At 43.0% G+C, this 13,597-nt stretch overlaps 1 protein-coding gene across 1 annotated transcript; it reads left to right on the forward strand.

The window, feature by feature from the left end:
* The first annotated feature begins 700 nt into the window (after positions 1-700).
* Positions 701-11,177, forward strand: ASB4 (ankyrin repeat and SOCS box containing 4). The gene is made up of 5 exons (XM_040550359.1): positions 701-914; positions 4,145-4,444; positions 7,050-7,540; positions 8,788-8,901; positions 10,989-11,177. The coding sequence occupies exons 1-5, from the start codon at positions 701-703 to the stop codon at positions 11,175-11,177; spliced, it is 1,308 nt and encodes a 435-aa protein (XP_040406293.1).
* Positions 11,178-13,597: the final 2,420 nt, after the last annotated feature.

Below are 13,597 nucleotides of genomic sequence, written 5' to 3' on the forward strand. Positions count from 1 at the left end.
GCACTTCCACCTGCCACCTGTGGTCCCTGAATAAACTGGGGAACTCCTGCTGCTCAGGGCATTATACAGCTGACTGGGCAGGATCAACACAGCCATCCTTGGGGCTTTATGTATCAGGGCATCTGTGAGACCTGCGTGGTGGGGGGCTCTTGTGGAGGCCTGCCTGGTGGCTGGCTGGAGGAATGAAAGCAACACCAACAGGATGAATGCTGTCCCACAGGAAGAGTGCCTTGGAATTTATTTTTTTTTTTTCTGAAATGCATTAGCTAAAAGGCTTCTGCAAAGTGAGCACCACATCCCTCTTCAGTCAATAAATCACTAATGGTAACTATGAAAAGAAATATAAGTATTTCTCCAGCTGAGAAACAACACCAAGGACTAGTGTCTTTTAATGTGAGTGCATGGCAGGAACAGAGGGTGGCCACGTGGTTAGTGAAGCTTAATGTGTATAAAGCCTGTAGAGATATCTCTTATTCTGGTTTTATTGCTAGTGTGTCTGTCCTCACTTTCACAAAAAGAGTGTGGTGATATCTAAGAGTGGTATTTCAATGCCTGAAATGCTCCTCATATAAATAGAACAAGCAGATCAGCATGACCAAGTGATAAAATTACCTTCTGGTCTTCAGGAACCTCAGCATGTAACTGCGCTATAGGGACCTCAGCATACCCCTCTTCACAGCACAAATAAATACATTTGGAAATGGATCTGGAGGAGACATGCGAAGAAAGAGAGAACATGGAGAGGAAAATGACTCGAACTGCCGCTGCAAAGTTGGTGAAAAAGGCTTTCCTCGAAGCCCTGAAGTCCAATGACTATGAAACACTGGAAGAGCTCTTGAACCAAAAGAAAATAGACGTGGATACGGTGTTTGAAGTGGAAGATGAAAACCTGATCCTGGCATCCTATAAACAAGGTAAACGTGGCAGCACTCACAAGTCAGCAAGTAGATGGGTTCAGGTAGTTTTCCAGAAACCGTGGCCTTGTGCCCCTCCTAAAGCTACAGCGTAAGTTGACTCATGGGCAGCAGTGTCAGTAGGCTCATACGGCCGCGGTCACCGGAGGGGAGCTTATCAGCTGTGCTGCAGGGCTTGGTGGAGGGCAGGCCAGACACCAGCACGAGCCTCCACGCCACCAGAGCAGCTGCTGTAGCTTTAGGGAAGTCCAGAAAGAGGGGTCCTTTGCCATCTCCTTGCAGAGAATTAGAGTGCAAAGCCCAGAGTAGACACACGCAGGCTAAGTGTGCTGTACAAATGTCTTGCATGTTCCCGAACACGTAAGCAGACAATTCAGAAACAAAATATTCAGTCTCTTCCATTTGCAGTTTACAATAGTGGTACAGTGAATTCTCCTTGGCTTAGGAGAGCTAAAGAAAACCTATGGACCTTGAATGTTGCTGGATGGGAGGAGCTGTGTTTTTCAAGCTCACAGAAAGTGAAGATTTACTAGTTTATCAAAATATTTTGGATTAAAATTAAAAGTAATAATTAAAAAAAAAAAAAAAAACAGAGAAGACGTTTCAGCTGTTCTGAAAGGTAGAAAATCCAAACCAGCTGTCAGCCAGATACTGAGTTTCCAAAAACTTACAGTTCAAAACAATGAAACAAGTTTGCTGTCTGCTGAAATCAACAGACTTCATTGCCTACTTGCTAACAGCCTCCATGTGAGTATCTGAAAAACAGTAATGACCAACTTTTGCCAGAAGTTAGGCATACATGGAGATAAATACCTCCAGTCTCAGCAGCACAGCACAATGCACTTTTTTTTTTTTTTCCTGTGGTGTAAGGGAGGGACAACATCCCACCCCTTCCCTTTTTCTGTGTTTACCTCTTATTTAATGAACAGCTGCTGTTCTTTCGGTTTCATAAGGGTGAGGATGATGCAGTCATGACTTACTTCCCTTGGGGACAGCATCTGAGCTAACCCACACAATGATGAGTGTATCTTAAAATATCTTTTCTTCTGCCCTCAGCAGGCTAAAATGCGTTCTGGTTGTAGTTTAAGACTATGGGATTTTTAATTGTAGATCATTTGGCAGCAAGAATTAACTTGTTTCTTTTGGAGAAAGAGATAAACGCACCCTATGGCCTAAATCACAGCAGTATACCTGCTGTGTTTGTCTGAAAGGCAGAAGGCACCCTGTCAGCTACAATGCAAATTTTGCTTTCATTCTGAATCCCAGATAACCATGATTTAAGAGGAGGATTTCCTTTGGGAGGGAGAGGGGAGAAAATTAAGCACCACCATTCAAACAGCTTGAGCTCTGCCACAGCCCTAAGCAATGCAGTGGAAAGGAGATCCCATGGGTGTCAGAGGGGCTTCCTCTCTTGCAAAAGAGACTGAGAGCTGCCAAGGACACTGACCTTTCATGCACCATTGCTAGTTTCCCCCCCAAGAAATAGATGAGCTTAAAGAGGCCTCCTGCAAAGCCCATGTCTGCTTCCTGCTCAGTGCCAGGTCCCCATCCCTTTGGGCTCAGGGATGTCTGTGGGTTTGGGCAGGGGATGTGGGAGATGCTCACCTGCAGCAGCACAAGCAAAGGAAATAAAGGGTGGTTTCAGGCAGGAAAACTGTGGCTGTATAAAGGGGTAACTTGGCTTTTAAGGATCACTGTCCTGCTGTTCACATCATTTATGGCTGACATCTACATATTTTCAGGCCCACCTCAGTGTGGGATCAGGCTGGTAACAAGGGGGAGCACCAAATGTGAATTCAGTTGGGGATCCAGTTAAAGAAGCCTGCTGTGCTGTATGCATAGACTCTGGGATACAGCCCACCTACCTGGCACCCAGTTTGGGGGCAAATGATGAAAAAGATGTTTCTCTCTGCCATCAGTGGTTTGTTTCTGTCTCTTTCCTTCCTCTTCATCTCTCTTCCTGTCTAATGCAGTACATATGAGTCCTGCAAAAATTATATCTATGCGAAATTAAGGTGGAAAAACTGTATAAAACTAAAGACTCAAAAATAAAGGTCTGAATTAGTTTGGCCTCATTACACATCTGCAGCATTTTTCTGTCTTTTTCTTGATAAAAGTATTTAACCAGGCATTTGTCCAAGTAGGTATAAATAAACCAAACCCAGAAAATTTTATAGGCACATTCTAGCTAAGAAGCAGCTGCTGTACCTAAAAAAAAAAAAAAAAAAAAAAAAAAAAAAAAAAAAAAGAGAGAGAGAGAAAGAAAAGTTTCAGATTTCTCCTGCTCTTCTGCACAGAATTGTTTCGATTTACTTTTTTTCTTTCTTTTTTTTTTTTTTTTTTTAAAAACAAATGATTATAGTAATCACTTCAGAGACTGCATTAAACATGTAGTCCTATCTTGGGAACAAATATTGGTCTTACACCTGTTTATAAGTTAAAAAAAAAAAATCCGTGAAAAATCTGAACATTTTGGAGCCAAATTTCACACTAAACTGTCCCTGCTTCCGTTTTGCTCTTCCACCAAGTTTACATCAACATCAAAACTCCTCACTCCTTGCTCCTCAGGGGCAGTAGTTGGCAGAAGGTCCGTGATACAGCTGCAAACACATTGCCAGGGGTCATCTATGTGCAATGCATCACTAGGAGTCTGAATCCAGCTCCTGACATGCATGATCCTGCAGTCTCCCACGCAGAAACAACGGGATAAGCTGTCTGTTGAGTCACTGGCCTAAGTAAATGCTGCCTTCTTATTCCAACTTATTCCTTTTTATTCTTATTTGTTTAGCTGTTGGCAGACTGAAGAGCCCATTTCCCCCATATTTTTTAGCTAGTGACATTTCAAATGCACTAAGCCTTTATTATTATTGTTATTATTATTATATAAATATTATTATATTTGTATTGCTATTATTGTTATAATAATATTATTATCATTATCATCATCATTCTGTCTCCAGAGGACACCAGAAAAACAAAAGCTGCCTTTGGGCAGCTACATGGGAATTATGTCTCCAAAAGTCAGGCTATTCAGCACACATAATAAAAGTACCTAATGAAAATTAAGTTATGCTTGAGATAACTTTGTGTGCACTGAACTCTAGCTGGTGAAATTACAGTAAATTAAACCAAAACTCCAGCCTTTTCTTCCTCCTCTGTTGTTCTCAGTAGGTGGATAATCCAAAGGAAAATCTTAGCCAAGGATGATAATTCTTTCTCATTTTGTACAGGGTATTGGCTACCTAGCTACAAATTAAAAATATCCTGGGCAACTGGGCTTCATCTAGCTGTCATGTACGGGCATCTGGAGAGTCTTTTGGTCCTGCTCAATCACAAAGCTACAATCAACTGCCGGCCCAATGGAAAAGCTGCAATCCACATAGCGTGTGAAACAGCAAATGTTGAGTGCCTCAAGATCCTTTGCAACCATGGAGCTAAGCTGAACTGCTTTTCAATGAGTGGGCAGGCGCCCCTGCACTTCTGTACGACACGAACCTCCATGCCTTGCGCCCAGCAGCTGATTTGGAGAGGTAAGGTAAAACTCTGGAGAGTCTCTCGTGGCGTGACTAGAGATGGTGGGCATGACTTGCGGCTTGCCTTAGGAGGCAAGATGCCAAAGTACGTATATTTATCCATTCCATACCCAGCTGACTCGCCTCTTCATCCCAGACTTCTTTTCCCCGTCTCTTTGATCAGCTGAAGTTTCTCCTGTCCCGATTCCTCACCCCATCTGACCTCCCCTTACCCTGGCCACCGGCCCTTACTCCAGGGCTGTTTCCCATTTCAGTGCTTCCAAACCGCTGCCCAGCCAGTCCTTCAGCAGAAGAGCTCCTCCGAATGAGGGAGTTTCTTCTTCTCTATTTTTGTTTCTGTCTTCCTCATCTAGGTTTACTATTGAAAATTTTCACATGAAAGTGCACCCCTACCCTTGTCTTTGTTGCTCACATTTTGATCTCCATAAATTCTTCTATTCATTTGTATTTGACTTGTCCCTGAAAAAAACATGCAGTTTTTCATACAGTCTCTTAATTGCCAGCTACCAAACTCTTGCACCTACTGGGGAAAAAATGTTATTATATAAAATTTAATTTTCCTGAAGTAAGATATGTTATGTGGTTGATCATCTGTAACAAATGAAGTTATGAACAGACATAATTCATTGATAAGTATATTACTGTTCCTTCCACTGTGTCCTTTACACAAGGAAAATGTCTCAGGACCTACTAAAGGACAGATATAAAGGGGTACAGCAAAGCCAGGCAGTTCAAGAGCCCTAAGTTACAAGTAGACAGATTCCCCTATTTGTCACACTATGCCATGGCAAATACAAACATGTGTTGTTGGTTTTTTTTTTTGGCAACATGTTTTGAAGGGTTTTTTGAGATGTAGAGCCCAGGCATGATTTGTGGGCAAGGCAATCTGAAATCCCAAATGAATAACCACATCACTTTTCTTCTGCTGGAAAGATACATATTATTTTGTTTGTTAGAAAGGAAAATAAACACTGCCAGTTGTCTCCTGCCCAAAGCAAGCAGTCCTGACAGCAGGAGTTGAATTTGCTACCATGGAAAAGCTTAAAAGTCGAACGTACTCTTATAAAATGCTGCAAATGAAAGGTTGTATTCTGCAGGCTTCCTCCACCCACCCATCAGCGAGCGAATAATAGCACTGTGCAAGCCAGCCTTCATCCCAAAGCACCCTGCAAACACAAATCTCACCGTGAAACAGAGGTTCCAAGGTGAGCAATGTCTGCAGCAGAGCACGGCAGGTGTGCATGCCACCCAAAAGCCAAAGACAAGGTTTTGTTTCTGTCCCTGCCCCAAGGATTCCCAGTGGCATCTCCCACCCCGTCCTCTGCACTGGTGCTCTCACACAGGTCAGTTCAGGTAAATGCAGTTTAACCATTTCTCACCTGGGCAAGTGGCCAGCCAGGCAGATCTGTGTCCGGGTTTGCTTACTGCCTCCAGACTTGTGCTGCTGATACTCTCAGGGACGTGTAATGCGAGTAACGCTCATCGTGGCTTGGTGGGATTAGCACTCAGCCCAGAGGTAATTTCTCACGCCTCTTTCTCCCTCTCCGTCAGTACATCTCAGTTTTAGTGTAACTTTGGCCATGTAAGGGCTTTCATGAGGCTGGGAAGAACAGTTTATATATATATGTATAAAACTATATAACTATACACACACACACTATATACATTAGATACATGATATATATTATACTGCAGTTCTGCTTTGCTTTCGGCAACAGGCTCTCGCCAATCTTTCCTCTAATAAGCATTGTTAGGTATTATTCCTCCAGAAATTTGCATTTCTTCAGAGCAAATTGCTGGGAGCTGGAAAGGAAGGAGGCAGCCGGGAAGTCCCAGGGCAGCAGGCTCAGGAGCCCTGGCACTCTTTTGGCAGAAGGCAGGGGCCGGGCTCCTGTCCGCCTGTCCTGCAGCAGCTCCCCTTCGGTGCACAGTAGATGGTGCTGTTGCTTCAACTGGAATATAAATTCGGCACAAATAGAGCTGTTACACCAGTCCTGTTAACAGCTTGGAAACAGGATCCAGACCCTCAGCTGGGGATTTTCTTTACTTTTTATTATTATTTATTTTATTTTATTTTATTTTATTTTATTTTATTTTATTTTATTTTATTTTATCACCTATGGATCTATCATAAGATGTCCTTTCTTCCAGGCTCACAGTTAAGGAGGTGCTGCAGGAAGCTTTCTCAGGGTACAGATTTGAGCAGAGCTACTCTCTGGAGTACGAATAAAGATCTCCTTTTTCCTTCAGTTCTTAATTTATAGGAAAAAGCACTTCACACAGAGATTTGGACCCGACTGCTGCTCCAAAGCAGTGTTCAGATAAGGCCTTCTGTCAGCTCAAGGGCCAAGCTATGACACCAGAAACTGGACCCAAGAATGTGAAGTTTCTGAGGGTTTCCCAGAGGCCTAAGAAATGCAGAATCCTTGACCCTTGCTAATTGCATTTTGATGTGAAAAAAAAAAAGAAAAAAAAAAAAGAAAAAAAAAAGGACTTGCAATCCTTTACCATCTCCTTGGGTAGCAGAGTTCTAGCAGAGAGCTGTCTGAACTGGGATTCTGTTCCCTTGATTATTTTTTTTCCCATCATCTTTCCTTGGCAGGAGCAAACGTGAACATAAAAACGAACAACCAGGACGAGGAGACCCCTCTGCACATGGTCGCGCGTTTGGGTATCCCCGAGCTCGTGGCCTTTTACGTGGAACAAGGGGCACAGGTGGATGCTCTCAATGCCCACTTGGAGACCCCCCTGGCCTGCGCAGCCTACTGGGCCCTGCACTACAAGGACCAGACGTACAGCCCAGACCACCACCTCATCTGTCGGATGCTCTTAGACTATAAAGCTGAAGTGAACACCCGTGATGAGGATTTCAAGTCACCACTCCACAAAGCTGCCTGGAACTGTGATCACGTGCTGCTGCACATGCTGCTGGAGGCAGGGGCAGAGGCAAACATCATGGATGTGAACGGCTGTGCGCCCCTGCAGTACATCATAAAAGTGACGTCTGTACGGCCAGCTGCCCAGCCTGACATCTGCTACCAGCTGCTCCTGAATCACGGAGCAGCCAGGATATATCCTCTGCAATTCCACAAGGTTAAGGGTGGCTTTGTACAGCGCGGGGATATGGAGAGAGGGGATGTCTGGAACAGGAGGGTGGGTGAGAGACCCAAGCGTCAGGGTTTGGTGGTACCAGGATTTGCAGGAGTCCTGTAAACTGTGGACCCAGAATGCCCAAAATCTATTGTAAGGTTGATATCATTTACCTGAAGCAAAATTGCCATTGCTAATGCCAGAAACCAGATGCAGGTCCCGTATTCGTTCTTAATCAGCCTGAAACTCCAAATTCTAAATGCTGATTCGAGCCTAATTTTTCAGAGCTGATTCACATTCTCATTTTGGAAAATCTTGCCTTCATCAAACCTGGCTCCAATATGCTTAACTGGATTGTAAAAAATGCATGTTTCATGGCCTCTACCAAAGATTGGAGGTCAGATGAGATGATTCAGGTTGTCACTTCTGACCTTTAGAAATACAAATACATTCAAACTGAAATGGATCTCACTGAAGCTTGGGCTTGTTTTCAGGAAATGTGAGAAATAAAGGGAAATTCTGGGCCTGGGTTCATAGCTGATTAATAATAATAACAACAACAGTAATAGTAATAATAATAATAATAATAGCAAAATCCCTACCGAAGAATTCCTGCAGCTCTTCAAAGCCCAAAGCACTGTAGCTGGCAGACTTCTTGTACCAGGCAATGAAGTAAGCTTGCTCTAGTCAGGACTCATTTCCTCTCATCCTTTGCCTTCAGCATAATTTCGCAGCCCCTCCACTGCATATATAAAATTTTATCAATCCTAGCAGTCAGAACCTTTGAAAAAAAACGCTAAACCTTTGGTTTTGCCCTCCTGAACTGAGGATGAGCTGGTCCTGTCTGTAACAAAACAACTCATTTTTCTAGAGTGCGTTTGAGAGCCAGGCCTGGGGTCTCCTCTTCCTGCCTCCGCCTTTCCCCCGTTGCATGGAGTGGGGCTCGGTTCCAATCTATCATTTCCCATCTGCAAAATGCGTAGGATGATGTTTATCCCAGAGGGATGCTCTGCAGCTTTGTCTGTGAAAGCCTGTCTGCTGTGTGGGTCAGAAATGCACATCGTACAGTGTGAATGCAAAGTGTTATTCCACGGGTGTGAGTGACAATTTCTTCCTTCTGAGCTGAAGTTATTAGGCAGAGCTGATTTTAGATGTGTCCATCCCCGTGTGCCCTCGCACAGTGCCAAGCAGCCAGGCTAGCCCCAGTGCCTCTCAGCGGTGCTCACGGTCTCTCTACGTCCTGACTGCAGGTGCTGCAAGCCTGTCATTCCCACCCCAGAGCTGTGGAGGTTGTCGTCAACACCTACGAGCACATCAAATCAACATCTAAGTGGAAAGCAGCCATACCTGATGATGTCTTTGAGGTAAGCTCTTAACGACTTGTAACTGGGTAAAATCCAGGCTTGTTATTTGTTCTCCACACCTGGCCACAGAAAACTGAGAATGCTTTTGAAAGGGAATTACACACCAGAAGATTTGGGACTTCTCCATTTAATATCATTCACTTCACACACGCTGGCCCAAAACTGGGGATTTTTTCTTTAGAGATAGGTACCGTATCCAAATCTGCTGAAAACACTCAAGAAATACAGATGTGTTGTCCTGGTGACAGTGGGAACCTCAGTGATGTGGGATGTTCAGGGTTATGCTGTAGCTTTAAATAATAGTTTATCTTTGTAAGAGAGAATAAGAGAGTTCGGAACAGTCTGGACATAAAAGCTGTTGGTTTTTTTTTTTATTCTTTTTTTTTATTTTGTGAAATGTTTTCACACAGTTTAGTTGAATAGTTTCTCAGAAAAAAAAAAAAAAGTTATTTCCAATAAAAATATTGCTTTTCCAGCTACGTCAGGTAAAAAGTTTTTGGTTTTAAATTGAAGCTCCTTCAATAAAATGAAGATAAATGGGTCTCTGCGTCACCTGGAGATTTCAATAGACTTTTTTTTTTTTTTGAGAAAGTCTCATGGTGACATTATCCTTTGCTGCACTCCCTGTCAGGGGTGCTGCAGAAGCTCAGATATCCCTGCACTCAGCAAGCGCAAAATATTCTGGCTGTGACTGGTGTCTCTTAAGATCTGCCAATGAGTGTATTTATATATTTTTTTAGGTCAGCAATTGTTTTAAAAGCACCATATTACAAGGCATATATTTAGGTATGTATTTAGGTTCCGTTGCATGGGTTAAGTTTCTGTAGTTTCTGTAGTATCTGTTTCTAACCATAGGACTGGTTAACTGCAAATACAAGGGAGAATTTAAATGAAAAATGAGGTCAAAGAGGGAAGAGGTGTTGTCAAAGTGCCAAATTGGGGGATGGGTTTTGACATAATTATCCCATTACTTCAGAAATCTGCACAGTCCCAATATTCCATTTTAAAGCTAGTTCTTGATTAATACCAGGGTTTTTCAAATTTTTCAACTTGGTTTAGTATACCAATGTCTGCTTTATATTATCAGGGATGTTTAGGGAACACCATCCTTATTATAATGTAGAGCTATATGGCCAGAGGAACTGCAAGACTGACTGTTTTTCAGGTCAGCCTTACTCAGAAAGAAAAATAAAAAATCAGGTGAACACAAAATGAAACATTAAAGGTCTTTTTCTACTAATTAGTAATAATAAAGCATAATAATTAAAAAAAAAGTTTGAGCTACAAGTGGTTAGAAAGGAAATAATTATTTTTTTCTTGAGAGAAAAATTTCATTCATATTGGGAAAAGTCTACTGTTGCTCTACTTTTTTGTTGTTGTTTAACTGGTCATTTTTGTTCTCAGCAATATTTGCCAAATTTTACACAAAATTGAAGAAAAAAAAATTGTTGACACAAATCTGTACTTTTCAATACATATAGTCTCCCTGAAAAAAAAAAAAAAATGTATCTGCATCTGTCAAGTAGCAAGACTATAAAATAAGGTCAAGTCACAAGTAAGTAGCTTGTATTTACCATTTGCTTCTTTTGCTTCAGCACCATTTGTATATATCTGCAGGTTTCCTGTGTGGATGTAACTTTATTTATTCCAAGAGGGCACTGGGGCACTGAGCAAGGCCCAGGCTATGCTGCTGCTCACAGCCCCAGCTAACTCCGCACACCTCTGCCCTTGTCATGCTGCCTCGCTGCCCTGCAGGACTGTACAGTGCACCTGCACTGTCCCTGAGCTGCTGCTGCTCCTTTCAGGTCAGGACTAGTGCCACAGGAGCCAAGGGAGAAATCCCACTTCAGACTGGTGGGTAGAAGAAGCCTAAAGACTTCATCGGGTTCTTTCACTTAACACGAAGTATTTGAGGCAAGCATAATTTTGGCTAAACCAAATTCCCGCTGCTGTGCGCGGCCCAAGGTGACAGGGCAGCTATACAGGCTTTTTAGCCTTGCTAAGAACTGTGTGTTGGGAGGGGAAAGGGGGGGAAAGGAAAGAAGCTCTAGTGCCCTAAAACCCTCTTGTTTTTTCATGTTTTACAGCGGTACCAGGATTTCTACGACTCGTTGTTCACCGTGTGCAGCAACTCACCGCGGTCGCTCATGCACTTGTGCAGATGTGCTATTCGGGTGATGTTGTCAGAAAGATGCCACCGAGGAGTCCCCTTACTCTCCATCCCCGTGTCCATGAAGAAGTACTTGCTGCTGGAGCCAGAGGGGATAATCTACTGAGCTGCAGCAGAGCTGGCTGCGCGCCCCTGCCTGCCTCTTCCCAGATCCGCACGCCTCTGCGTGGTGCTGGAGATCCAGGCTCCACGCTCACGCAGACCTTCGCTTCTGTATGGTCTCAGGCCAGCTAGCAGCTGGGCTGGCATTTATGGCCCTTTTCAGAGCTGCAGTCCACAGAGCGGGGCAGGGAGGCAGAGCTGGAGCAGCCCCCCCTCCAGACGAACACAAGGCTGCGCATTTGGATGCTTTGTTCAGTCTAGCTTAAATGACCCTGTCAGTGATGCTTCCATTTCCTTCGGTATTTATTCCACTGCCTGCTAGATATCATTAGATTCAATCTGAGCAACCTTTGGTACCGTTTCACTGTAATTTTCTTCAGCTGTCATTTTAGGAGTAAAAGAAAGGGTACTGTCAAAAAGTAGTACATTCATTAGTCATAGAAATGCTTTCCCAGAAGGAAATGGGTGAACTGCTTTGAATCATGACCACAGACAGGATTTCAGTAGTTGCCTACGGATTGAATCTGAATTCAGTCTTAGTTCAGTCTTCACTACACCTGTCTGTACCTTATAAAGCTTTGTCATAATAATATCCTTTTTAATTGTAAGATTAATTTTTTTCCATTATCAGTCATTGTATGGGAACAGGATCAAAATCTGCAGCGCTGAAATTTCTGAGCATTCATATTGATGCCTGGGTAGGTCTTAGCAAGAAACTGTCCCTGTTTCCACTCTCACTGTGACCTACATTAAATTCACATCCTGGTGTTGAGGAAGGCAGAGGGACGGGACTTACCCATGTAAGCTGCACAGCTGTGCTTACACACGTGCATCCCTCAGGATGGTGTTGGATGGGATACGGGAAGATATGCAAACATTTCTGTCCATTTAACACAAAATGTTCCTAGCCTATTAACACAGACTATATTCCACTATTCCACTTTATTTATTTATTTATTTATTTTTTTTTTTATTTATTTTTTATTTTTTTTTTTTTTAGCTAAGCACAGGAGAGAAGAATCCCACCTTAACTGAAAGGTGTTTCCACACTGAAGAGGTGCTGGCCAAGCTGTACCAGACCTGCCAGTTGCTCTGTGCTTTCAGACCTGTCTGTGCTGGTTCCCTGCTCATCAGGAAATATTTGGTCCTGACTGAGCTGTTGTCTCCTGTTCAGGGGGATGAGATGCGGGGGCACACATCAGGTATCCTGCAGCAAGGGCAAGTGTGTGATTTGACCTACAGATAAAACCCATTTTTATTCTCTTTTTTTTCCATTCGATGCAGTCCTTTTGGGTTGTTCCCCTTCTTTAGACTTTGACAACTCTGGGCTCTGATGAAATGGAGGTGAGCTGAGCCCACCATCAGGAGCCAGTAACTGCTGACTTCCCACTGCATCTGTGACAGAGATGCTTTAGTTCCTTATCATTATCATTATCTCTTTGCAAGAGAGCCCAGAGCACGCTAGGCTCTTCCCAGACACACAGGAGTGGCCAAACTCTTCAGTGCCTCTGTGTCTTGCAAAATGGCAATAAGAGCACTTGAAGACATGTACGGATTATTTAGTATTACACATCACTTTGTTGGCAGAAAGCACAGTGATAAGAGTTCCTAGTAGTAGTAAGAGGCCTAACAAGTGTTCTATCGATATCAAAAATATCTAGTCAAACCCATCCTCTTGATTCCTGAGATAAAAATTTAGTTCTAATGTAGCTCAATATTTTTAAACAAGCCCTTATCTGAATTGCTTTCCTTCCATCTCAGTTTTCATGAATCAAAGCTTGTTTACTGAATCCTAGTTCACAGGTCTATGTGTAAGCTACACAGCAATGTCGATAGTTATTTAACTGCTTCCAGTCCTAATAGAGTATTTCAAAGACAGCACAGGCCATGAGAAAATGCCTCCTGATATGAATAAAGTTGTAATATAGGTCCTTGTACTTTACTAAAATGATGAAAATTTTCTAAAGTGAATTTTGAAGGACGGGGAAAGCTTGAGTTATCTAAAGCTACTGCTTCTCTAGGCAATGTATCTGTGTAAGTCAGGAATGGGGAAGAGGATTTTCAACCAAAACAAGGCAAGAAAATGTTTGTTGCTTTTTGAATAGTCTGACAGTGAGGCAAGCTGGACAGCCCGGAAGAGACAGATGGAGGTAGCTGGTTTTATTTGGAAGACATCCCCATGCTGGCTGCTTCTGGAAATGAAATTCTGCATCTGGAAGAGGGAGGTTTAAGGCAGAACAATAGCAGCGTATTTTGACCTGTTGTAGTGAGGACTCTCTTGCTGAGAGAGAAGAAAAAAGGCTGTCACCAGTGTTCCTAAATTCCCTCTGATCCTCCCTCTTTGCAGTAAACACACTTAATTTTTATTCTGTGGGCACCCAGCCTCACTTCCAAGCTTTGTACCCAAGCAGGTGCCAGATTACA

Source organism: Cygnus olor, chromosome 2 (assembly GCF_009769625.2).
Source record: "Cygnus olor isolate bCygOlo1 chromosome 2, bCygOlo1.pri.v2, whole genome shotgun sequence".
NCBI classification, from domain to species: domain Eukaryota; kingdom Metazoa; phylum Chordata; class Aves; order Anseriformes; family Anatidae; genus Cygnus; species Cygnus olor.